We start from the raw sequence: 23,656 nt of genomic DNA on the forward strand, positions 1-23,656 counted from the left end.
TGTAGATGCAACGGAGAGCAGAGTTTAATCCAAAGCGTAATGGCTTAACCAGAGCAGACCCTTGACCAAGTTTCCCAGTGAAGTATTGTGTAATGTAGTCTGTGAACAGACATTTCATCAGAGAGTCACTTTAAAAAGTTCTCTATGGGGATCTTTACTGCAGACTTGTCTTTGGTGTTGCTCTGACCCGGACAGAAAACAGGTTGTGTGACGTTTCTCCTTGGGTCAGTGCCCAATGCTGTTATTGGCCGCAAGTTTCCCTCAAACCTCTGGATTAAAAGAAGTGCCTCGAGGTCTCTGCTCAGCTACACTGATGGAAACTGGACCAGGTCTTAGAAAATCTGTGTCACGCCTGAGGTGGATGTTTTCTGGGGCATGGGTGGAGCCTAAGTCTTTAATTTCTGCAAAACATGTTCTTTAAAAGAAGGTCAGAGCCTTCCAAATGTGACTTAATGAAGCATCACCTCTCTGAGCCTGCTGGTGGGCAGCTAATCTTGCCACTGTTCGTAACTTTGCCAGATGGTAGCAGAATGACACGAAGGATGTGGTGGGCTGTTTTGGTGATGTAGTAGGAATTGTATTGTCTTTAGATGTACTAATCATCACGTGCGAAGGCTGTTCCCATTCGGTTCACAGTCTACATTAGAAGATGTCTCAGTTTGCAGTAATTCGGGGTAGCCGGAGTTTCCTCTGCCTAAAGGGGACAGATTCTGGTCTCAGTAACATCATTGTAATTGTGGTGTAACCCCACTGAAGTTAGTGGCATGCCTCCAGGATAATACTGGCTTAGCAGAGGTCAGAATCTACCCTAGTAGCACCCAGGCAACCCCATCTCTTGAATTGCTTCCCATAGGGCAAAGTCAGGAACGTGTATATTGTAACCTTTCTCTTGGGGCGTGGTCTTTGGGAACATTTTATTTTTCAGTCCCATTTTTAGAGTTGTATACTGAAATATCAAAGGGATCTTTTCAATGGAAACACTAATTTTCTGTAAATGTTTTTCTACCTATTCTTGTTAGTCACCTGATGTTTCTGTAACTGAATGAGATTAGACGCCCATGGTATCTTTCTTCCTCTTATTTCAATTGAACTGAAATCACTCTTTCTGCATTCCCCTGCATTGTGAGTTTGCCAGTTCCCTCAGTTTTGTTTTTTAACAAACAGGAGAGAGCCAGCCATGTTGGGGAAGAGGAAGGGAGAATGTGTCTGTAAAACCACAGATATTTGGGGGATTTATTTGTCTATGCTGCAGTGATGGGGTGTGATTGTGCTTTGAGTAGATATACCTGAGCTAGCTGTACTTTGGCCAGCTCTAGTACCTCATCAGTGAAGCTAGGGCAGAACAGGTTAGCTGCCTGCGTAAGTGCCCAGGTGGGTTTGTGTAACCTGCATAGAAGCATCAAAGGAAGGGTGTTGTGCTAGAAACTTGAACTTAATATTTTGGAATTGGTTTGGCCCCAATACTGCGAAGACTTAGGCACATTCTTAATGTTATGCACCCTTGTCTCATATGTTCACAGAGAAAATTCAGATGCATAAAGCTAATCCCATACCTAAAACTTTGCCAGATCCAGACAGTGGATTTCACCTGGATGGAGTTCTTAGGACACTGATAACATGCTAAAATTAAACTATGAGCGTATCGTATCAAGGGTGTCTCCAACTCCTCCCCGTTTGTGACATCAATGGGATTTTCCTGGGTATAAATTAGGAGTGACTGTTTTTTTTCTGGAAGATTGCTTGTGTCCGTCACCAATGCAGATTACAGCATGCTGCAGGTCCCATAGTATCATTTCAGCCAAATTCCAATGACTTGTGGGGTGGCAGTTGCCATGCCAGGTTCCACTCTATGTGGTGCAAAACAAATATAATTTGTTGTAATACTGCTTATCTGCAGACGAGGGGTGTCTGGGACAGATTCCCCAGTAGCCCGCAGCTGCGTTGCAGCATGACGTTGTAGTGGATTATGACTGCTTTGCAGTGCCAGAGGAGCACAGACCACTGAGGCATCCTAATGAATCTGGCTCAGGGACTATATCTGATACTGGCTTCAGGTTTGGAAGAGCATCTGACAAAGCGGGTCTTTGCCCACAAAAGCTTATGCTCCAAAATATCTGTTAGTCTGTAAGGTGCCACAGGACTTCTTGTTGTTTTTGAGGATACAGACTAACATGGCTACCCCTCTGATACTTATCTGGTAGTTGTTACCTGGTAGCTGGATCTGCTGGCACATCTCTTGGAGTCTCTTTATAAGGCTGAGCCCCCTCTTGTCCCAAACAGATGTGCTTAACATAAGAAGGGGCTATGTTGGCTGGGGCCAAAAAGGCCCCCTTGAATTGTCACCAGGGTGAGGGGCAGTGATATGATCCACCCATCATCTGCCCTCTGGGGCACCCCCACTCTGTCCTTCTGGGTTAGAAGTTCTGGTCTCCCACAGCAAAGGCACAGGTTTTTGGGGTGACAGGCACCCCGCAGCAGAATTACACGGACAGTGATAGCAGCGCAGATCTGAGAGTGTTCATTGTCAAGTCCTGGTAAGTGCCCTGGAGCACAGCCCCAAAGGGACTAAAACTTCAAATAAATCCATCCTGAGCTTGGTCTATACTAGGCATGTATGTCAATTGCAGATAGGCAGTTCTAGCTAGGGCAGTTGTGTCACTGAAATTGACTTGTCTGCAATTGACTTACCTGGCTGCCCTCATAGAGGGAGGTTAACGGGAGAAACTGTCCCATTGACCTGCCTTACTTCTCATGATATCAAGGAGTACAGGGGTTGACTGCTGATCCTTGATGGTTCAATTTCACGCGTCTACACTAGGCATGTGAAATTGAACTCCGGAAGATCGCCCTGGCCGGCTCGATCACCCAGGCAGTGTACACATACCCTTACTCTGTCTAACACTTATACACAGAACAAGCTCAAGAAGTTCAGGCTCCTGATCAGTGAAAGAGAGAGTTGCACAGCTGTTCCCCTCTCCCCAAGTAACAATTATTTATTTATACTGTGCTTGACACTAGAAGTGACTTTGTGAAATATAAAATTGGGGTTCAAATGGTTGCAAGTGAGGGGACAGATTAAAGTAAAATACTAAAATAAACTAAACAAAGCCTGTCATGTAAGCCTAATACACTGCAGAAGTTGTTACAAATAATAATTTCTCACTCTACTCCTTACTTCAGGTAAGGCTGTTCATGTCAGAGATGATTTTTTTTCCTGTCCTGAGTCTAACAGCTTCTCTCTTTGCTCGAGTTCTTTTCCTTCCATCTCTTTTCATGTGTCCTCTTGAGGTGAGGAGCAGTCACTGAAGCCAGCTGAAGACAATTAGGCTTTGCTTCTCATCCCTTAAATAGAATTTCCCCTGTGCAGGAACTCTTTGTTCAGTTCTGCGTCACTCCCTTCCACGGAAGAGTACAAAATTCAAGATGGAGTCTAGTGCCAGGTGACATGGTCACCTGTCTTCACAGGACCAAGCACTTTTGAGGCTTACAAGAAAAACAGAACCATTCACAGATCATTGCCTTGAACACTAGGCCATTAAGTTCCTCAAGAACCCCTAGTGATTTTTCACTACAGGTTGAACCTCTGTAATACGGAACCCTCTCATCCGGCAACATCCATAATCCAACGTGATATTAACTAGCTGGACAACCACTAAGCATGGGTGTGGCCAAGTTTCCCACAGTCCCATAAAGTTTGTTTCCAGCCGCCAGTCCTGGCTTGCGGTGTTCTGTGCATTATTTAACTGTAATTTACCCCTCAATGTCTTCTAAGGCCCAGTAAGCAGTGGAAGTGTTGGTAATGTGCTGGACAATATTGACCTCCTGTTGTCCGGTAAATTTCCTCATCTGGCACTGCTCAGGCCCAGAAGGTGCTGGATGAGAGAGGTTCAGCCTGTAGAAGACCAAGATTAATAAACAGGTTTATAGTTCATATTTCTCACTTCATGTATAGGAAAGATACATGCACACAAATGGACTATACACATTCAGGGGATCACAAGCTCCTGAATGGTGGGTTACTTGCCCCATTTTGTATAAAGCCTATTTGAATGATGCATAGTCGTATTCAAACCCACATTTCCATAAAAATAGGGGGGCACAGTGTCACTGGGGCAACGGAAGACCTTAACTTGGATTTGTAGTCATTACCGTGGTGTTCATCAGCCTCGCCTCTGGGACCATTGCAAATAGCACTGAGTTTGCCAGGAAGCATCATTGGACCCATGTTACAGATGGCTGAAAACAAGGCACAGGGAGATTGAGTGACTTGCTTGTGGTTACCCAGTGGGTCCTAGGCTGGGCTGGGTGTAGAATCCCAGGCTTTGTTTCTCTGCACTTTTGCCCTGGAGCAAAACATCAATAGCTGCACTGAAGTCGAAGTGACTAGATTCCCACCCCTCAGTGTAATGCTTTAACTAGAGATCTTCCTTCTGCAAGACCCACACTCACACTGCCGATGCTGCAGCAGCTGGGAAGGTGCCATAGCAATTACTGCCCCAGGGAGATTGTTGATGGTGGACCTGCACTGCAGCAGAGCTTTGTGCTCTGGCAGGCTCACAAACTGCCTTGCAGGCAAAGGGAGCCTCCTGGGACCAGCATTGTATGGTGCACAGAGGGTGCAGGCAGTCCCTCCCAGCCCTTCCTTTTGACCCAACTCCACATTTTTGCCCTCTCTGTTCAGTGGCAGGGTTATCCCTGACTGTTGTAGGGATGATGGTGGGTGAGAGAGGAAATAGTACATCTCCCTGGCACTGCTCACTAGGCTTCAGCTGCTCTGCCTGGCAGGGGGCTCCCCAGGGGGTATTGCATTTTCATCCAGGCTGCTCACAGGAGATACCACAGATGCCAGAACCCAGCGGCCGATAGGAGCCTGAACCCAAGGCATTTGCAGAGAAGCTAGCTGAGGTATCATGAAACTGGTAGTGAGAAGGTGCTTTGCTTTTTCCCTGGTGGCCCTAGTTTTCCACTGCTATCTGGGCACTTTAAATCTCTAGACTTAAACCTTCAAGGTCCAGGCGTATTGGGTTAGTATGTGACCAAACTACAGAGAGCTGGTTGCTGACAAAGTTCCATGCATATGTCACAGAATCCTACTACACTAGAACAGGAAGAGACCTCAGGAGATCATCAAGTCCAGTCCCCTGCTCACACAGCAGATCAAACATCTTTATCATCCCTGTTAGATATTTATCTAACCTTTCCTTAAATGTCTCCAGTGACGGAGATTCGACAATCACTCCAGGCAATTTATTCCAGTAATTAATTAATCCACCCTGAGAGGTAGGAAATTTTTCATGAATTGAGAGGGTTCCTGCAGAGCAGCGGGAAAATGCCCTCTCCCACCACAGGAGGTGAAGCTTAATCTAGTGAGCAGAGATAGCTGTGAACCACTGCTTTCTGGAGCCAAGAACAGCATCTTACGGCTATGTCTTTCTCAGCCCTGTTTGTTCTGTGCTCCTGTGTGAGAGTCTAAAGCAGTGAAAAGCTACGCAGTCTTCAGAACCATTCTAGCTGTGCAAGCGCCAGGAGGGTGCAGAGTAGTCCTTGGTTAGATGCCCAGGTCTCACAGATCTGCATCTTCAGGCACCTTATCTGGCTGAGTGTGATTATCTTCTGGTGCTCAGAACACTGGCTGCAGTTTTGGAAGCCAAGGAGTTGTAACTCGTTTTACAGAGGGGTTGATTCATCTTTTTCAGCCTCCAGTGGCAAAGTACCATGTATTGTTGTGGGGCCACATTGGAGGCTATAGGATCGACCTCCTTAGCTTTCCATTCCATTTTCCACGTACCTGCCATCACGCACTAAGCTAATGCCTATCACACCAAAGCCAGACTAGTCAGATGGAATAAACATTTCTTGCAAGAAACATGGCAACGCTGGTTGAGTGAGGGTCATTATTAACCTGTGTCAGTGAATAGCCTGCTTTATGATGGTATATCCCAGGGAGAGCACAGCTGCTCATACTTGTGGTATCTGTAGCAGAGCAGTGCCAAAGACAAGCTCCCTCTTGTGCTGGGTGCTGGCCTCGCACCCACTGGGGACAACTGTGCTGCTGTGAAGGGTTTAGCTGAAGGCTTTGTTTACATGGGACAATAGTTTTGGTTTTGTATAACCTACAGGGTTAATTTAAACCAGTATTCCCCACCCCACCCCCCGTGCATGCTCCAGTTCCAGTACAAGAGTGAGTTTAGCTTATGTTGCTTGGGAAGGGGCATAATAACAACACCTGGCTCTTTGCAGCAGATCTCGGAATCACTGCTTTCATTCATGAGAGGGGAAACTGGGGCGTAGAGAAGGGCAGTGACTTGCCCAAGGTCACCCTGCAGGCTGGTTGTAGAGTCAGGAGTTTAACCTGGATCTTCTGAGTTCCAGTCCGGTTCATCACTCATTGGGATATACCGCCTGGGTGTACGCCATCATTACACTGGAGTAAGAGGGTCATCTGGTACAGGTTGAACCTCTCTAGTCTGGCACTCTTGGAACCTGACCAGGGCCGGGCAAGAGAATTTGTGGAACCACGAGAGGTCAGTATTATCCAGCAGCATTACCAACACTCCCGTTGCTTACGGGTGCCTAGAAGACGTTTAGGGATAAATTAGAACTAAACAACAGCACAGAACACTGAGAGCCAGGACGGGTGGCTGGACACAAACTTTATGGGACCACTGGAAACTTGGCCACGCCCATAATAAGTAGTTGTCTGGCTAACTAAAATCATGCGGGATGAGGGATGTTGCCATATGTGAGAGCGCTGGATTAGAGAGGTTCAAGCTGTATCACTTCACCTCTGAACAAGGCAGAGAGAGGCTGGTGAGTGAAAACCTAAGCACGGAAGTGGGTGAGTTGTTACAGACCTGATAGCAGAGCTGGGAGCAAAATCCAGGTCTCCTGACTTGTAGGGCAGTCTGAGGTGCTACAAAGTGAGCATTGCTGGGTGGCCGTGGGGAGCGGTTAGGGGTGCTGTTTGGCACAGGAAGTGGGTGAGGCATGTCTGTGATCTCAGACTGCACCGTTTGGGGTGTTTGCCTCCTTTACGCCCAAGGGAACTGGCATGGAAACCAAGGCAGCGGTAAGGCCTGGGTATGCTCTGATGGGGTCTCACTGGAGACTTCCTCCACTTAGTGCTTACTGCCCTCATTGGTCAGGAATCCTCCCAGTCCGTAGAGTAGAGGAGGCAGGCACTGGAGGGGGCCTGGCTGCATTTCCTTCATTCTTTGGTTGAAATAGAACAATTCCCTCTCCCCCGCTCTGAAGTGAGTTTGACTGGCAAAGAGAAGTTTTAGAATTACTTAATTCCAGGCTTCCACTGGTCTCCAGAGCACCTCCTCCTGCTGGGAGTCAGTCTGTCCAGCCGCAGTGCGAGTCCAGGGTCTATTCAGAGCGCTAGTAACATGCAATCGCTGATAGCCTCGTTGGAACAAAACAGAAGCTGTGGTGTTTGCCATCAAAGGGTCGCGGCTGAAGCATCCACCTGACATTTCTTGGACGGGCAGCTCAGAGAGGCAGCGGTGGGTGGTGGTGGATTGAGGGGGTTGGAACAGAGCAGGGGGAAAGTCACTGTTTAAGGGTGCCAGCCAGGGTAATAAGCAGGCGTCCAAGCAGCCCCACTAAGTCTGTGGCTGCTTTATAGATTTAGAGCCTGTTTAGTGGCAGTCATGGGGTGTGATTGCTGTTTATGTTGACACCCCTACCTGGTTCAGGTACTGGGCAGTGGGTTTCTGCACCGGCTGTAATCGCTCAAGTGGCTAGGCCATGTGACAGCCCAAGCTGCGACCTTGCTGCTCCACACTCGCCAGATTGAAGCTAGGTTGGGTTCTCCAGCAGGTGTGGTCGCTCCACAGAACTGCAGGGGAGCCGTTACCCCTGTTCTCAGCGGGAGAATGAGGTGCACTTGGAATGAAGTAGCCATGCAGGAGCTGTGTCTGGACTGAACTTGTGGCATATGTGGGATTTCTCGGGTTAGCACACCTGCCGGGAGGTTCTTTCATTCAGATGGTCAGCAGAGCGCGTAGTTTCTAGCTCTGGCTAAGGCCGTGCCTACACTTACATCAGGACAGCCGCTGCTGCTGTGCCACTGTACGGTCTCCTGCACAGTTGCTTTGAGGGCAGGAGAGAGTTCTGCTGGCATAATGAACTCACCCCCACTCCCTGGGGTGACGGCAGCTGTCTGAGCAGGGAGCCTCTCCTGCTGACATAGCACCGTGCACCCGGTGAAACTTCGGTTGGTTGGGAGTGTGTGTGTGTGTGTGTTTTCCCACACCCCGGCAGACAGAAGCGTTGCTGCCAAAAGTGCTAGCGTATGCAAAGCCCGAGTGGCCGTGGAGAGGTGGTTAGCCTGAGGCCCAGGCAAAGGCGAGCAAAGGAGGCCAGGAATACGCTCCAAGCTCATGCATACGCACCCCCAAGAGGATGGGTTTGATGGCTAGGATGAAAATACGTCCACTTTCTAGGACCCAAAGTTCAAGTCCCTGCAGTGCCGGCCGAGGTTTTCATTCCCTGTAAACACAGACGGAGTTCAAGTTCACATGTTTGATCAGTGCTTGAAAAGCAAGAGTCTGCCTCTGCTTTTCCTTTCGCTCAAAATGCAGGCGCCTGTTTGTAATGAACCCCGCTGCCCTTTCCCCTGCAAGGCACTGAAGCAGTAGAGTTTTACCCTAATGTTCTTGGCCAGGAATTTCCCCTCCCCTAAGTTTTCTGCGTGCGTGGTGGGTATTACAGCTGTGTGTTTGACTGAGGCCTTGCTCCCAAGAGATGGCTGCATTTTGGGGGTGCCATTTGTGTGCAGGTTAGGCTTGAGATCTTTCAGGGGGAAGGTTGCTGTGTGCACACCAAATGTCATTCTTAAGCTGCAGGCTACGACACATGGGTATGTTCCTTGTATGTCAGCATTTTGCGTGATGTGTTGGACTTAGCATTAGGCAGATTAACCAAGCAGGTTGTCTGAATTTGCCTCCAGATTCTTTTCACTTGTAATTGCTTGTGGAATTAAAATGTAGGGTCAGGGAAACACTAGGGTAACTCTCTCTTTCTTTCACAGCATAGCAACTTTTCCCTGGCCTTACACCATCATTCACACACCTGAGTGGTAGCCTTCTCACTGGCTGTATGTGTGTTCTGCCAAGCTGTAAGTGATAGCTCAGGGGTTTGGGTCATTCAACATGCTCACTTAACACTTCTGTTGCTGTAGCCCCAGTTCTCTGTAGTGACTGTTGCTGAACTACTTGGCATTCTTACAGTATTTCATGGAATGAAGAATTATTATCCCCTGTTATAAATGGGGAAACTGAGGTACAGAACTTGGCTCATCCAAGGGCGCAGAGCAGGGACTTAACCTAGGTCTCCTAAGGCCTAGGCCAGTGCCCTAACCACAGGACCACCTTTCTTTTCCTCTGCTGACTGAACTGGAGTCTACACTAACCTATGTGGTATCAGACTTTTCACTGCTAGTGAGGGTCTGAAGAGCAGTTTCAAGGTGGATAGGTTTGCACATCACAAGTAGAATTCCAGTGGCAGCCCTTCCATAATTCTAGCCTCTCTCAAAAGCCATTTACTGAACGTCAGAAAGGGGACCTCAAAAACAACTTGGTTCAGTGAGCCATCTTCTCCTCTGCTGCCCCTCCCCTCTGTCCCTGGTGTATTTCCTTCCAGCTCCTCCTGGAAACGAGGAGGGAAATGCTTGGCTGGATAGATGCTTCCGCAGAGGTGGATTGAGTCCCTTGGTCCACTCTGAAAGCCCCAGTCAACACCCTGTAAATGTGAAGACCCAGTAGGAGATTCTACTAGTCCTAGGCCTCTCCATGTGCAGTTACTTGGTGTTAACTGAAGGAACAGAGACATAATGCAGAGCTGGGAGAGTTAAGTAACCTGAAGGCGGGGAGTGACTGGCCAGCAGCACTCTGCACTGGGAGGCTGGTGAGTGAGCCAGGAGAGACTAAGGCAGTTAAATTGAAATCCAGTGAGAGCTGAGCATGTGCTTCTGTTAAAAAGACAAGGCCCCAGCTGGTGATTTCAAAGCACTTGCTAACGTGGGCAAGTGTCCTTATTCCCTTTTGCAGAGGAGATCGAGAATCTGCATCAAGCAGCAGGCTCTGCCTTCAGCCATAGACTGGAACCCAGCTTTCCTGAGTGCATCAAGAGCACTGTCTGCTGGGGTATCACCTTCCGGTTGCTGCCTTTGTATCCCTGGGAGGTAGCTTGCTGTTGCCGTGGGAATATGGACGTTAGGTGTAAAGCTGTCAGGAGGGATGCAGTTCAAGGGGTCTTTGCCCTATCTCAGCAGAACTGTTTTTCTTCTGAAGGTCACACTTATAAACTAACCACTGCCAAAGAACTAGAAATCATGGGTCTGATCTGGAGCCCACTGAAATCCAGAAAGACACCCATTGGCTGGGTCCGATCCTAAATTTAGGTGGAACTGCAGCAGGCTTTTAATTGGCCAGCTGGTGTATTGAACTCTCTCGACTCATGTGATGATCTGGGGCTCAGGTGATAATGAGAATACAATGAGAAAGGCAGGTACTGTTCTTATCACTGGGACCTCTCTGCCCTGTTGATGATCTCCTGAGTATAGACAAACCTTATTGCTTTTTTTCACCAGCTGGCTGTTACCTGATGTGCTGGAAGATGCAGTTGCTGCATCACTCTTCCCCATAGCCCAGCCTCTAGGGCTGAGTTTTGAGAAGAGCCATGGTTTGGTCTGGTCTCCACTGAAAACTCAGGTCACCATGGCTGACTCTCGGAGCAATGTGGTTAAACTGTCCTAATCCTAACCCAGGGCTTGGACTGCGCTAGACCAAAAGAAGAATTCTTCTGTGTACATAGGTGCTGCTTCTCCAGTGAGCTACTACAGGTTGAACCTCTCTCGTCTGGCAGCCTGGGGATCTGACCAGTGCCAGATGAGAGGATTTGCCAGACCATGCAAGGTAAATCTCATCTAGCACTTTACCAGCACTCCCACTGCTTATTGGACTCTTAGAAGACATTGAGGGGACTATCGGAAGTTTGACCACACCCATGATAAGTGGTTGTCTAGCTAACTAAAATCACGCTGGATTATGGATGTTGCTGGATTAGAGAGGTTCAGCCTGTAGAGAAGAGGAGAACCCTGCCTGTCACTGCAGCTTGTGTCTGCCCTGCGGCTGTGCCACTGTAATGTTTTACATGTAGGCCTAGCTTGCCTTATAATTCTGATTACTTTAGCACCACTTCAACAGCTCTTATCTCACTGATAACACACTCCAGGAGCCACTGAGTGACAAAAGATCTGACAGTGAGTGCGTGGTTCATAGTTTTGTTGACCGAACAGGAGCGGGACTAGATGTTCAGGACATTTCATGTGCATGGCATGTGAAACCAGGGACAGTGCGGCGGCTGTGTTAGTCTGTTTCAGCAAAAACAATAAGGAGTCCTGTGACACCTTAAAGACTAATAGATTTATTAGGGCATAAGCTTTCATGGGCTGCCACTCACTTTGCACAAAAGTTATGCCCCTAATAACTGTTAGTCTACAACGTGCCACAAGACTCCTCGATGTTTTTGCTGAAACCAGGGAGTGATCATTGAGATTTTGTTCGCTTACAGTAGCTATAGCTCTTGCATCCCAAGCAATGGCAAATATTGTTAGAAATGCTGAGATGCAGCCACCTCTGGGGTAAATATGGCAGCTTTTGTTTACTTGCCCAGAGCAGGTAGCACAGCGCTTAGGGACAGGAAGCACAAAAGAACAGGGAGGCAAATGGCTTTGAAATGCACATTGATTCCCCCTTTGCTTGTGTGGTCAGGACCGGATTTGACCCTCTCTGCAGGGAGCTTGAGGGAAGCAGGGTATACTTACAGGGGTTGGAACTGGGTGTGGATGCTGGGGCTAACCCCACTCCTCTTATGATATATGTGAGCTTTAAAAGACCTGTGTGTGTGTGAGTTTCTGTCTCTCTAACAGGACTATAGAAATTCAATAGAGCTCCCTGGAAAGTCCTCTAAAACTATGGAATTAAAGAGAATCAGAGCCTTGTCTGTTAGTATTTTATGTTCTTCTCTAGGCATTTACGAAGAAATCTGTAGCAAAGCAATCATTTTCAGTTGAAGTCCTTAGGACTCTTGCACAGCTGACACCATCTGGACGATGGATGCTTATGTTACAATTGGAGCTCTGGCTGACGTCTCTTTAAATTCAGGACGGGGGTAGGGGTGGGTTCTGTTCTCGGCTCCACAGGAGCAGCTCTCGTGGTCGTCCGTGGGAGGAACGTCCATGTCCCAGAGATCAGCAGTTGACCTTTGAGTCTAAAATAGCTTCTTTCCATTGCATAATGCTCCATTAGAGCAGAACGGAGGCAGCTGGATGCAGACAAGTCATTGGCTGCCGTGTGACTAAACAAAGAGCCTGGCAGGGTGCAGATTTAAGAATGGCTGGTTCACGGGAACTGGAAGTGGGATAGAGCTAAAACCGAGGGGGAGGCAGTGTTATGCAGTGCAGGGGAGGAGCACAAGGGCGGGATTCAAAAGGCTTTGGGAAGATCTTCGGTAGGTGTTAATTAGTGGTGCTGCTTCTGTTCAGGTTGCCTGAAGAGCTGGCTCCAGGGCTTATGTTTCTGGGTCTGCTGCTGATTTCCTGTACGTGCCTTTGGGCAAGTCACGTTGCTGCTCTCTGCTTCAGTTTCTCCCTCCACAAAATGAGGCTCGTAACCCTTGCTCCCTGTGCACGACTGAAAGGGCTGAAATGCTTGGATAGCTCAGGGTACTGAACTACTGATTTTTTTTTTTTTAATGTCCCTTCGTGTGTAAAAGCTACTCGTGCAGTATTCATTACAATGACTGCGCCCTAATGTTCCCAAGCACTATAGATTACTGAACCTGAACCTCTCTAATCGGGCACCCTGGGGACCTGACTGGTGCCTGACGAGAGAATTTGCTGGATTGTGGAAGTCAGTGTCATCTAGCACATTACCAACAGTTCCACTGCTTACTGGGCTCTTGGAAGACATTTAGGGGTAAATTAGAGCTACATAACAGCACAGAACACTGAGAGCCAGGACTGGTGGCTGTGAACAAACTTTATGGTACCACAGGAAACTGGGGCACACACATAAGGGGTCCTCAGGCTAACTAAAATCATGACAGATTACAGGTGTTGCCAGATGAGTCCCAGATTAGAGAGGTTCAACCTGTAGTATAGTTGTGGTATTTGGGTTAATTCCTGTAGCTTTTGTTTTGCTTTCCAAGGTGAGTTTATACCCCGCAAACAATGAGACCAGCTGGGCAGTGACTCATGCAGAGGCTGGTCTGACTAAGCTCCCCTTACCTCTTGCCAGGGTTAGCTGTGATAAAGTGCCTTTCCAAAGGGCTCAGTCCCATAAGGGTGTAAGAGGAAGTGTTTCTACCCACTGGCTATTTATGTCACTGGCCGGCTCTCCGTGTTCCCAGCTTCCTTTCAGGGCCTGCTCCAAAGCTTCCTGAAGCCAATGAGAACATTTCGATTGACTCTTGTGGGCTTTGGATCAGGCTCAGAGGCCCTCTGGCCCACTGATAACCAATGCTCCTTATGTTACAGATAACATGCTGACCTGCTGATTTGGTTCTGTGTTCCAGGATCCTCGTGGATCTATCTTAGTGTATTCTCAAGTGGGAAGGCCCATTAGGTGTTGATCCAAGCAGCATGAAAGGAGAGAAGTGGTTAAAACTGAGGAAGCAAGGACCAGGACTGTAACAGGATTCAAAAAAGAACTAGATACACGCATGGAGGTTAGGTCCATCCATGACTCTTAGCCAGGATGGGCAGGAGCGGTGTCCCTAGCCTGTGTTTGTCAGGCTGGAAATGAATGACGGGAGGGATTGCTCAATAGTTACCTGTTCTGTTCACTCCCTCTGGGGCATCTGGCATTGCCCACTGTCAGAAGACAGGCCACTGGACTAGGTGGCCCTTTGGTTTAACCTACCGTAACCATTCTTACGTTCTTATGAAGCAACCCATGTAAAGTTGCACTTTCAGGGCCGCTTTATGGACAAGATGCCCAGTTCCCATTCACTTTAAGGCTGTAGGAATTGGGCATCCAAAACCCTTTTTAGGCTTTGAAAGTCTCAGGCTTAGTGCTGAGCAAATCTGGACAAGAGTAATCCCTGAAGAGTGATCTCCTGGCTGCCTCGCACACAGGCATTCGGGGAGGTACCCAGGAACAGAACTCACACTATGCTTTGTATCCCCATGCTTGGACCACACCACGATTTCTCCAAGCTGGCTCGCACTTGAAAGTCCCAGGGCCGCTCTTCCTTGTGGAACTGGGGTTTGCTTCTGCAGAGGTCTCTTGTGATGACCTGATAGCCAATAAGGGAAGGATATATGTTCTCCCCTGAATCACAGGTGGAAAAGACCTCGCCAGTCCAGCCCTCCTTTTGAGGCTTTGAGGGATGATTCCCTCCTGTACGTGAAGCCACGAGAGATTACTCTGGGCAGCAGCCAGTGCACGTTGAAATCAATGGCAAGATGTCCATTGGCTTTATGGGCCTGGGAATCAGGCTTTCAAGTAGGAGGAGCAGCGAGTGGTTTATGCAGAGATCTCAGCTGGAACTGACGTTGCCCTGACTATGCATTTCTGTTTTCCCCAGAGTGGCTGCAGTCTGTCCAAGCTATGATGATTCTCTCCATTATCTTCAGCGTGCTGTCCTTGTTCCTGTTCTTTTGCCAGCTGTTTACTCTCACCAAAGGCGGACGGTTTTACCTTACTGGAATCTTCCAGATCCTTGCCGGTAAGTGGGGAGTGATAAATGGATGCTGGCTCAGAGGACATAAAGGGAAAATGCTTTTGGGTGGAGGCAAGTGGGCTAATGACAGGTGGGAAGCAAGCTGTTGAATAACAAAGAGGGCTCTGTTTGGCTGTTCCTTTGATTTAGTTGACAGGAGGAGAAGAGGTGCCAGGAACTGGCTGGTCTGGAAGCTGTGCTGCTTGGCAACACTACAGCCTCTGATTTGACACCTACACTGCACCCAGAAATAGAGAGTAACTGAGAGGGAGCCGGGTCAGTCTGTATCCTAACAAAACAAACCAGCCGTCATGTCGCACTTTAAAGACTAACAAAATAATTTATCTGGTGATGAGCTTTTGTGGGGCAGCCCCACTGTCTCCAGATCTGAAGAAGTGGGTCTGCCCCACAAAAGCTCATCACCTAATGCATTTTGTTAATCTTTAAAGTGCAACATGAATGCTTTTCTGCTCTGCTAGGAAAAGAGAGCTAACTCCTAAATAACCAGCTGTGAATTACATGTTCTCAGCACCTCTGAAATTCAGCCCCTGTCTCTCTCAGGCTGGGCATGCAATAAATGACCACTTCTTCACCTTTTGAGGTCTGCTGAGACACTGGGGCATCCTCATAGACTTCTGTACAGTTCACAGCAGGGATGAGTTTGACCCAGGTAGTTATGTTTCCCTTTTGTTTAGCTAGGGGATTGGATGCTGACAGCATGTGGAGTCAGGTTGCCCCAGGGACCTCGCCTCTCCTAGATTGATTGATTGAGGCTTCCCGAACTGATGGCATGAGACGTGTGACTTCTGCCCCCAAAAAGGTTCTTTGTAGATGTCCTCTAAGGGGGCACTGAGCTTTCCATCCCAGCCAGGGTCACTGGAGCTCACAAAATTAGCCAGCCGCTTTTAATACCCATCTGTGTCATCCATAGAGTTCAGCTTTGAAACCCTGTTTCTTTTCCATTAGCTAGTTTGCAGCTCTGGTCCAGACAGATGCCGCCATCACAGCAGGGGCTGTGACACTTCCTAGGGTAGAATTGTGCTGGTGATTCCAAAGTGATAAATTTAGAAAAAAAAATTCAAATGGTTCAAATGGGCTCTTGAGAAATGTCAGTTCCCAAAGGAGACCAATCTGAGGCTGAGATACAGGGGCAGCAGTCACTCTGCTGGCCAGAGCTTGATTTGATTAACTGACTCAAAAGTACCCTGGGAGGTGATCTGGAGCCCACTGATGTCAGTGGAAAGACGCCCGACCAGTTTTAGAATTCTCTCCTTAGTGGCTGGCAAGTGGGCAAGCTGTGAAGGGACTTGGAAAAGTGTAGGGCAAAGCCACATAGCAAGCATGTTAGGAAACCCATTGCACATCCTGTGTGATAAGCAGGCGGCGAGCTGTTGTTTTTCCCTGCATCTAATTTCTCCAGGTGGGGCTTGGCGGAGTGCAGTTCTCTAGTGCTCTTGTTGGCATCTGTCTTGAAAATCCTGCATATGGGTGAAAAGGGAATTCACTGGAACATGAGGGCTGGATAATTCCAGGGGGCCATGCCAGGGCGCGGTTGGTGGTTAATTACACTGGTGAGCAGATGATGTACTTAGCACAGTTCAAGACACAGAAGGAAAAAGGGGACTGTTCCACAGGAGCTTAGAACCTGATCCTGGGGTTCAGCCAAAGTGCCCGGTCACTGTTACATCCCGCTCAGGCCCCAGCTTGCTCTGTGTAGGTGTAACCCATGTACCTTGGTGTGGTTCGCTGTCCCCTCTAGACACTTACAGAGAGAAGGAATGAGTCTCCTCCACAGCCTCAACTGAGAACCAGTTGGCCTTTAGCTCAAGATGCAGAGGCCCTTTTGCGCTAAGCTCCCGAGGTACCAGGTTCAGTTCCACCTGTCAGTGGTTACATAGGGATCGTCCCATGCCTCAGACGGTGCTGCCTGAAGGCTGCTCTAAATTATGCAAAACAGCAGAGCAAAGGGAAATCCCAGCTGCATCTGTTATGCCCTCAGCAGAAGGGTGATAGGAGCCTTTGCCTGTGCTCTGGGATAGAGGAGCTGCCCCAGCGAGTAACCCGGTGGCTCTTCGAATGAGTGTTGCAGGCAGAATTTGAAAATTGTCCCTGCCATGCCCCAGGATCGGACCTTTATGCAACTGACCCACAGCCCCTCCCTCCAGCCAGAGAGCTGCATGCTGCGATAGCCTCTTTCCTTCAACAGGGCTGAAAGCCCTGCATACTGTGGTAAGTGCAAGCGAGGATCAGACCCCAACTCTGGCGCCTGTAATCCAGATCATCCATGTCCTCTCTGACTCACAGGCCTGGCCTCAGCCTGCCTCACCAGCCGGTTCAGTTCCATCTCGACAGCAGCCAAGCACACCAGCTCTAGGGAGGAGCGAAGGGCCAGCTTAGAACCCTTTGGCTTGGTCAGAACCCCGTGTTAGCCTTGACTTCGACGCGTGGCTGGGTGTGTGTCGGTTCACAGGCCGAGTCCACTGCCCAGCAGACATAAGTCCACAGGCAGCCGGGGGCACTCCTTGTTGAAATCCCAAATGGGCCCAGCCACCAGACCCCCCTCTCGCCCAATCCAGGTTCAGGCATCACTTTAGCAGCTCCTAAACCAGCTCAGTCAGTGCGTCCCTGCTCTGAAGCAGCGGGTGGGCAGGAAGTGGATCCAATAATAGCGCTTGTGTGCATGCTCCACTTCTGCCTCAGGAAGCTCAGGGCAGTCACTAGGCCTTGTTATCTGAGCTTCAGGGTGGCTGTAAGTAAACAGCCACTAGAATCCATTTCCTCTCCCCTTCGTGCGGCGCTCGGCAGCGGTGATCCAAGCAGAGCTGGCTGCTGTTGCCTCAGCCTCCACCCAGATTTCCTCCTGTGCCAGAGGAAGGCAGGCTGGTGAGTGAAGCCAAAGGAGCAAATAACCACAGCGTCCAGTCTTTGTGGGCATTGATCCTTGCCCTCTGTGTGGTTTTGGGAAGGCCTGGCGCCTGAGGAGCCCTTCAGCAAGGAGCCCTCAGCTCCCCTGGGGGTTCCCTACTAGAGGTCCCTGGCAGGGCCAGTTTAAACAATGGAAATTATGTTGTGGCTGGGTGGAGCTTCGGCAGAACGCCCTGAGGGGAGGTGAGGAGCCATCTCTTCCCAGACATGCCCTGGCTGCGTCTGCTCGGTAGATCCTGCCTCTAGGGAAACCCACTGAGTAGATGACTCAGCCTGGCAGGGCCCAGAGCCACAAGGCAAGTGCCTCGTTTGTGGAGCCTGACTCACCCGCCGTGCTGAGGCTGAAGCCAAGGGGCTGTCCCATGCAAGAGCTCTGGGGTTCTTTAAAGGCTGCGCTGATTCCACTCAGCTGGGAGGAGATATTCATCACCCATCATCCCTGATGCTTTCGGGGGAGGTGGCCCAGGCCATGGTTCTGCCATGTATCTCTGCCTGGTGGGAAGCAGGGGCACTGGGGTAGATCAGACCTAGGAGTTCACATCTAGTCCCTCTTCCTGGGCCAGTGCTGGGCACCCCTCAAGAATATTCCTCAGGGCCCGTGCAGCGAGTCTTTCTTTGGAGGTTGTGTTGGGGTGTAGATCTCACTCTTAAGAAGCTTTTCCTGGCAGTCTGCCCAAAGATTCCTTGATGTGAGTTCAGCCCCTTTCTCCTGATTCAGACCTCTTCTAAACTTCTCCCTGTTGAGCCTGGGTGTCTTCACGCTGCAGATGTTTGTGGCTCGATTACAGATGTGGTATAAATGGGAGAAGAATCAGGGCATTGGCAGACTGAAAGAACCTTTGCAAGTTCGTTTTTCCAGATTCTTGTTCATTTTTGTTCTTGTCTGGACTTCATTTGCCCTTTTTATTTGTTCTAGTACCCAGGACTGCAGTCAGTACACATGGCTGTTTTGTGGCTTAGGCTCCCTCCAATGCAGGCTGTTTTTACTGTGGGGCTTTTGAATTTTGTGCATTTCAAGGCATTTTGCAAAGCCCTGAGATAGAAAAGGTGTGAAGGGGCACACAGCAGCCACTGCACTCAGCAACAGTTTGCATGTGACTTTGGGTGTTGGAACACCTTGTGTGCCACAAGCAGACATGGTACCAGTGTTATCCTGCTACTTAAAGGTGAGTGAGAGCAGACAGGCTAGCTGGAGTTCCTTTTCTTCTGAAGGAGAGTTCCTCCAACCATGCAAGATGAATGTTCACATTGAAACTCACAAAACAGAACATTGGCTAGAGTCAAGTACATGAGTTTTCTCAGTGCTCTTAACACACCCAAATTGAAGCAACCCCAGTTCTTAAAGCAACCCCATTTCTTTTCAGTTGGGGGATCAGGAGAGGTCTAAGTTGGACATTAGGAAAAACTTCCTGTTAGGGTGATTAAACACTGGAATAAATTGCTTAGGAAGGTTGCAGAATCTCCATTTGGTGATATATAAGAGCAGGTTAGATAAACATCTGTCAGGGATGATCTAGATGGTGCTTGGTCCTGCCGTGGGGGAACTGCACATGATGACCTCTTGAGGTCCCTTCCAGTTCTGGTATTCTATGGTGCTATGGGAGGCTAAATTTAGTCAATGGCTGTGCTTGGCTGGTAGTTGCCAAATCAGATTATTATGAGCTACAGAAGATGAGGTATTAGGGGCACTATGCAGACAGGACAACATTACAGTACTCTGCACTTCTAGGTGCTCTTCTGTCCAAGGATCTCAAAGTGCTTGTAAGATATCAGGGAACTAAGACCCGACAACACCCGTTGGCAAGTTATTCTTCATACATGCCTTTGTGTGCTGAACATCTCCATCAGGTGTCTGAAAATCAACCCCCAGAGATGTTGCACAAAGTACGTACGCATCGGAACAGGAGAAAGACCCCAGCCCTCTTTGAACCTTACCCTGAGCTTTTCCCACATGAGCATATCCCCTTGGTCAGAATCACTAACACTATTTCTAAGAGACAGACAATCCTTAACATCTCTTCTACCAGAGCCCATCAATGGACAATTGACTGCAGTATTTCTAGCCGTCTGTAGGTGATTCTGGAATGACCGCCTGCTGATTTTCTGTCCCACCAGTCAAGAGACAATCCTTTTGCTTTCTGTGCATGGGCCAGTGCAGTAGGAGTTCTCTTCCCTGCCTGAAACATGGAAACTCCATTCAGCTGCTTATTAATTCAGCATATTCCCACCTCTGCACTTTCCAGGAACAAAGGAGCAGTGTGAAGTGAAATAACAGCTCACATAGCACGGCGGTTAGCTGTAGGAGGTCCTGATGTCTGTTGGAGAGCTTGGGAACAGAGTTTGCTTCAGTGGCACAGTGAATGGATAATGGAACAGCAGGGCCCAGCGAAAAGACCTGGTCTTTGCTTGGGGATAGTGGTGGCTTTGTGTGAGCACTTTGCAGCCCCCGACGTGGAAATTTTTGCGACACTGCTGGAGTGTTGGTCGGTGCTGTGGTTCAGAGGGGTCGTGCTGGCCCACTGTTAGGACGAGGCTCCCAGGCATGGTCCTTGGCAGTCTTGGGCCTGGGGAAGCTGGGGATCAGAGATGGTGAACTCATCCTGGGACAGAAGCTCTTCCCAAGCTGGTGGTGATGTCCTTTGAGCACCATGTTCCTCTTTCCTGCCCCCAGCTGTGATCTGATCTGAGCGTGAGCTGAAGTGTGAGCCCAAAGCACGTCTGTTGAATTAATTCAGATACAGCCCCATTTTAAAGAACACTTAGACTTCAAATGCAGAATGACCGTGTGCATTCCTGCACCTGCAGGTGTGGAGTGACCATGGGAAATTCTGCGCCACCTCCTCCTAACACAAGGCGGGGAAATTTGGAAATGAATCTGCACTCCTGCCCTACTGCTCAGAAACAGAGCTAAGCATTGGATACCCCAGGTGCCAAATTGGAGGCCTTTTGAAATAATTTGGGGTATCTAATGCTGCTAAAACACAGAGTGCCCTGCTCATCGGGTGCTGTAGGTGGGGTGGGCGTTTGTATGCTCTGCAGGACCATGGTTTGGCTCGTGTGGAACAGGAGTTGGCTGGAGGATCTTACGAACCTGGTCAGGAGGAGGGATCTCTCCTCCAAAGAGGCTCTGGAATTGCAAAATAGGCTGGGGGCACAGGGTGGGTTTGGGGTGCATTGGCAGAGGAGCATGCACAGTGGTTGCCTATGCCATGGGGACGGGGGCAGTAGCTAGGTTTTGCAGCACTTACGCAACCTGGTAAGCCCTTCATTCCAGCAGCTCCAGTGGGATGACCCGTTGAGTGTTTGCCCCCAAGAATAGGGGTCACACAAACAATGCTGCCGTCTAAGAGATCAGATTCCTTCAGCAGTTATTTGCAGCTGCATCCCTATCCCCCAAGCTTTCCAACCAAGCCTCTCTGTTTGTGGCAGGTGGTTCTGGGTGTGGGAACGGGATGTTAATCAGCCTGTTTAGCACTCTGCCAGCCAGGAGCATTACCAGGCAAGAAAGCCAGGGCAGCTCATGCAGTACACAAAGCTTGATCCATATTATTTCTTCCCCCTAGGCCTGTGCGTGATGAGCGGTGCAGCCATCTTCACTGTGAGACACACGGACTGGCAGCCCACTGCGGGGGACGCCTCCTTCGGCTTTGCCTACATCCTGGCTTGGGTGGCCTTCCCGCTGGCTGTCATCAGCGGGGTGATCTACGTCATCTTGAGGAAGCGCGAATAATGAAGCGTGAGGCGAGGGGGCTGCGACACGGGCACTCGTGACGTCCATGGAGGGGATTGAGGCAGGGAAAGAACAGACGAGAAAACGGAGGAAGGGGGCCAGTTAACCAAGCCCCCCACTCTCCACATAGAAGCCCAACAAAAACCCCAAAAGGAAACACACCAAGGGTAATTGTGTTAATTGAAGATGTATATAGTATCTATGGTTTAAAAAACCTATTTATAACACTTTTTACATATATGTACATAGTATTGTTTGCTTTTGTTGACCATCTGCTATGTTTTAAAGCCTAAAGAAAGTGCCTAAGGAATACTCCTAACAGTATAACAAGAGCGCAGTATTTTTTGTCTCCTTGTTTTTGTTTCACCCTGAATGCGAAAGGGCCCCTCTTTGAAAGCTTCCTCCCCAAAGCAACCCACCAAAGAAACCCGGGCTCCGACCAGCTCCCCGATGGGGTAAATCAGTGGCGCAATTGCATTCACCGCCGCTGAGGAGCTGCCTTCTCCCGTGAGCGCGGTGATCAAACCAGTGCCTGAATAAATATCTTGCCTCAGAAATTTAGGAGCAGAGAGCCAACTTTTCAAAACCACCTAAGCGATGTAGGAGCCCAAGTTCTGCTAACTTGCCAACCACACCCAGTTGGGAACTTCGACTTCTAACTCACTTGGGGGCTTGTGGTATTTTTATCTACCAGTTTTACTGAAATTTTACTGTAACGTGTGTACCTTAGCCACCTGTATTTTTAAAGTTTCCCCTTAGAATGCCAGTTCTTCCTTGTGTTAGCCCTCGTGTACAACGAACTCTCAGTAGCCATCCAACACACCCAAACCACCCAAGAACCGTAGCCTATGATCTTGAAATGTATTTTTTCTTTGCCATGTAGATAAAGATGGGAAAGAATTAAAACCAATATATATCTATGAAATAAAATACCAAATACGTGAAATGGTGCTATCTATTTGCCATTCCTTATATCACTAGCCATTTAACCTTACTCACTGGAAATTCAGTTAACAATTTTATGAGGTAAACTACGAAGGTAGAAATGAGAAATAATTCTATGTAATATAAGTGGGCTATAACTGCTTTTCTACTTAGACAAGTTGCTCTTAGTATTATTGTTAATAAAGCATTTGTAAACAATTCCCCCCACCCCACTACGGTCAGGAGTGGTAGAAACCAAATCTCTGGATGGAACCTGTTGGTCTTCCTTTTCCAGAGTCCAGCTTCTGTAACCCTCTTTCTGTGCTTCAGGGGTGTGTCTGGCAATGACTTGTGTGGGCATCTGACTGTAGATTCATAGATGGTGCCTTCTGATGCTAAGACTCCAGACATTGTTTGTTTGCTTTTTGTTCATTTGTTTTTTGCTTTGCTTGTCTGATTTTATACCGACTGTGTGGACTAAGCAGCAATGAAATAAAAGTCAGAGTAACTCAACTGGTTCAGCTTTATTTACTTATTCAGGGCTAGATTGTGGATGCCCCCAAATTGATGGACTTACCTGCTCTTGCCGTTGCATCTAACTACCTCACAATTGTACTTGGGTTTGAGCCTCATCCAACCCTGCCGTGAAGGGAACTATCAACCCTGTGAAGTGGACTTTGCTGAAGGGCCAACAGGCACAGTGGTCAAGCTGCAGCTGAACAGTCTCCAAGTTGGAGATATTTAAGAAGAGGTTGGGTAAATATCTAACAAGGATAATAGTGATGGTGCTTAGTCCTGCTGCGAGGACAGGGAACTGGACTTGATGACCTCTTGAGGTCCCTTCCAGGTCCAGTACTCTGATTCTGTGTAATCTGGATGTTGGGATGGGCTTTTCTGGATAGCCCCAGGGACCAATGCTCATGTTAAAGTTTATTTTTTTTCTTTCCCAGTGGCTCTCAGGAGGCCCGGGGAGGAGGGAAGGATAAGCTACCCAGGTCCACCAAGGGTCTCCACCAAGTCTGGGCCTGGCCCTGGGGCAGAAAGGTGAAGGGGTTCTTTCCCTTCTGGCTGCTCCTCCAAATCAGGCTTCCCTAGGACACTTCTGCTTTCCCTATTTTCCCTTCCGTTTGGGGCCTGGCCCTACTCCTCTGCTTTCTAAACATGAGAGTGGGGCTTCCCAGCTCATTCTGAGTCTAGTTGTTTCTTCCGGTCAGGCCCCAGCCTCTTGGCCGGGTTTTAGAGCCCAGATTTTTCCCCCATAGATCGCTCTGTCTCTGGCTGCAACCTTTCTGCCAGCCTTCACCTCAAACCCCTACTTTCACTTCCACTGCCAGAGCTCGCCTT

The 23,656-nt window shown here is 48.8% G+C and overlaps 1 protein-coding gene across 2 annotated transcripts in view; it reads left to right on the top strand.

Annotated features, from left to right (window-relative positions):
- PMP22 (peripheral myelin protein 22) overlaps positions 1–22,825 on the top strand; it is a 34,898-nt gene extending 12,073 nt beyond the window's left edge. For both annotated transcript variants that reach the window (XM_075014750.1, XM_075014751.1), the window contains exons 4-5: positions 14,599–14,739; positions 21,222–22,825. In XM_075014750.1, coding sequence (XP_074870851.1) covers positions 14,599–14,739; positions 21,222–21,388 — 308 coding nt within the window. In that variant the 3' untranslated portion in view covers positions 21,389–22,825. The remainder of the gene's footprint in view (positions 1–14,598; positions 14,740–21,221) is intronic.
- Positions 22,826–23,656: the final 831 nt, after the last annotated feature.

This window comes from Carettochelys insculpta, chromosome 20 (genome assembly GCF_033958435.1).
Source record: "Carettochelys insculpta isolate YL-2023 chromosome 20, ASM3395843v1, whole genome shotgun sequence".
In the NCBI taxonomy this organism is placed as follows: Eukaryota; Metazoa; Chordata; order Testudines; family Carettochelyidae; genus Carettochelys; species Carettochelys insculpta.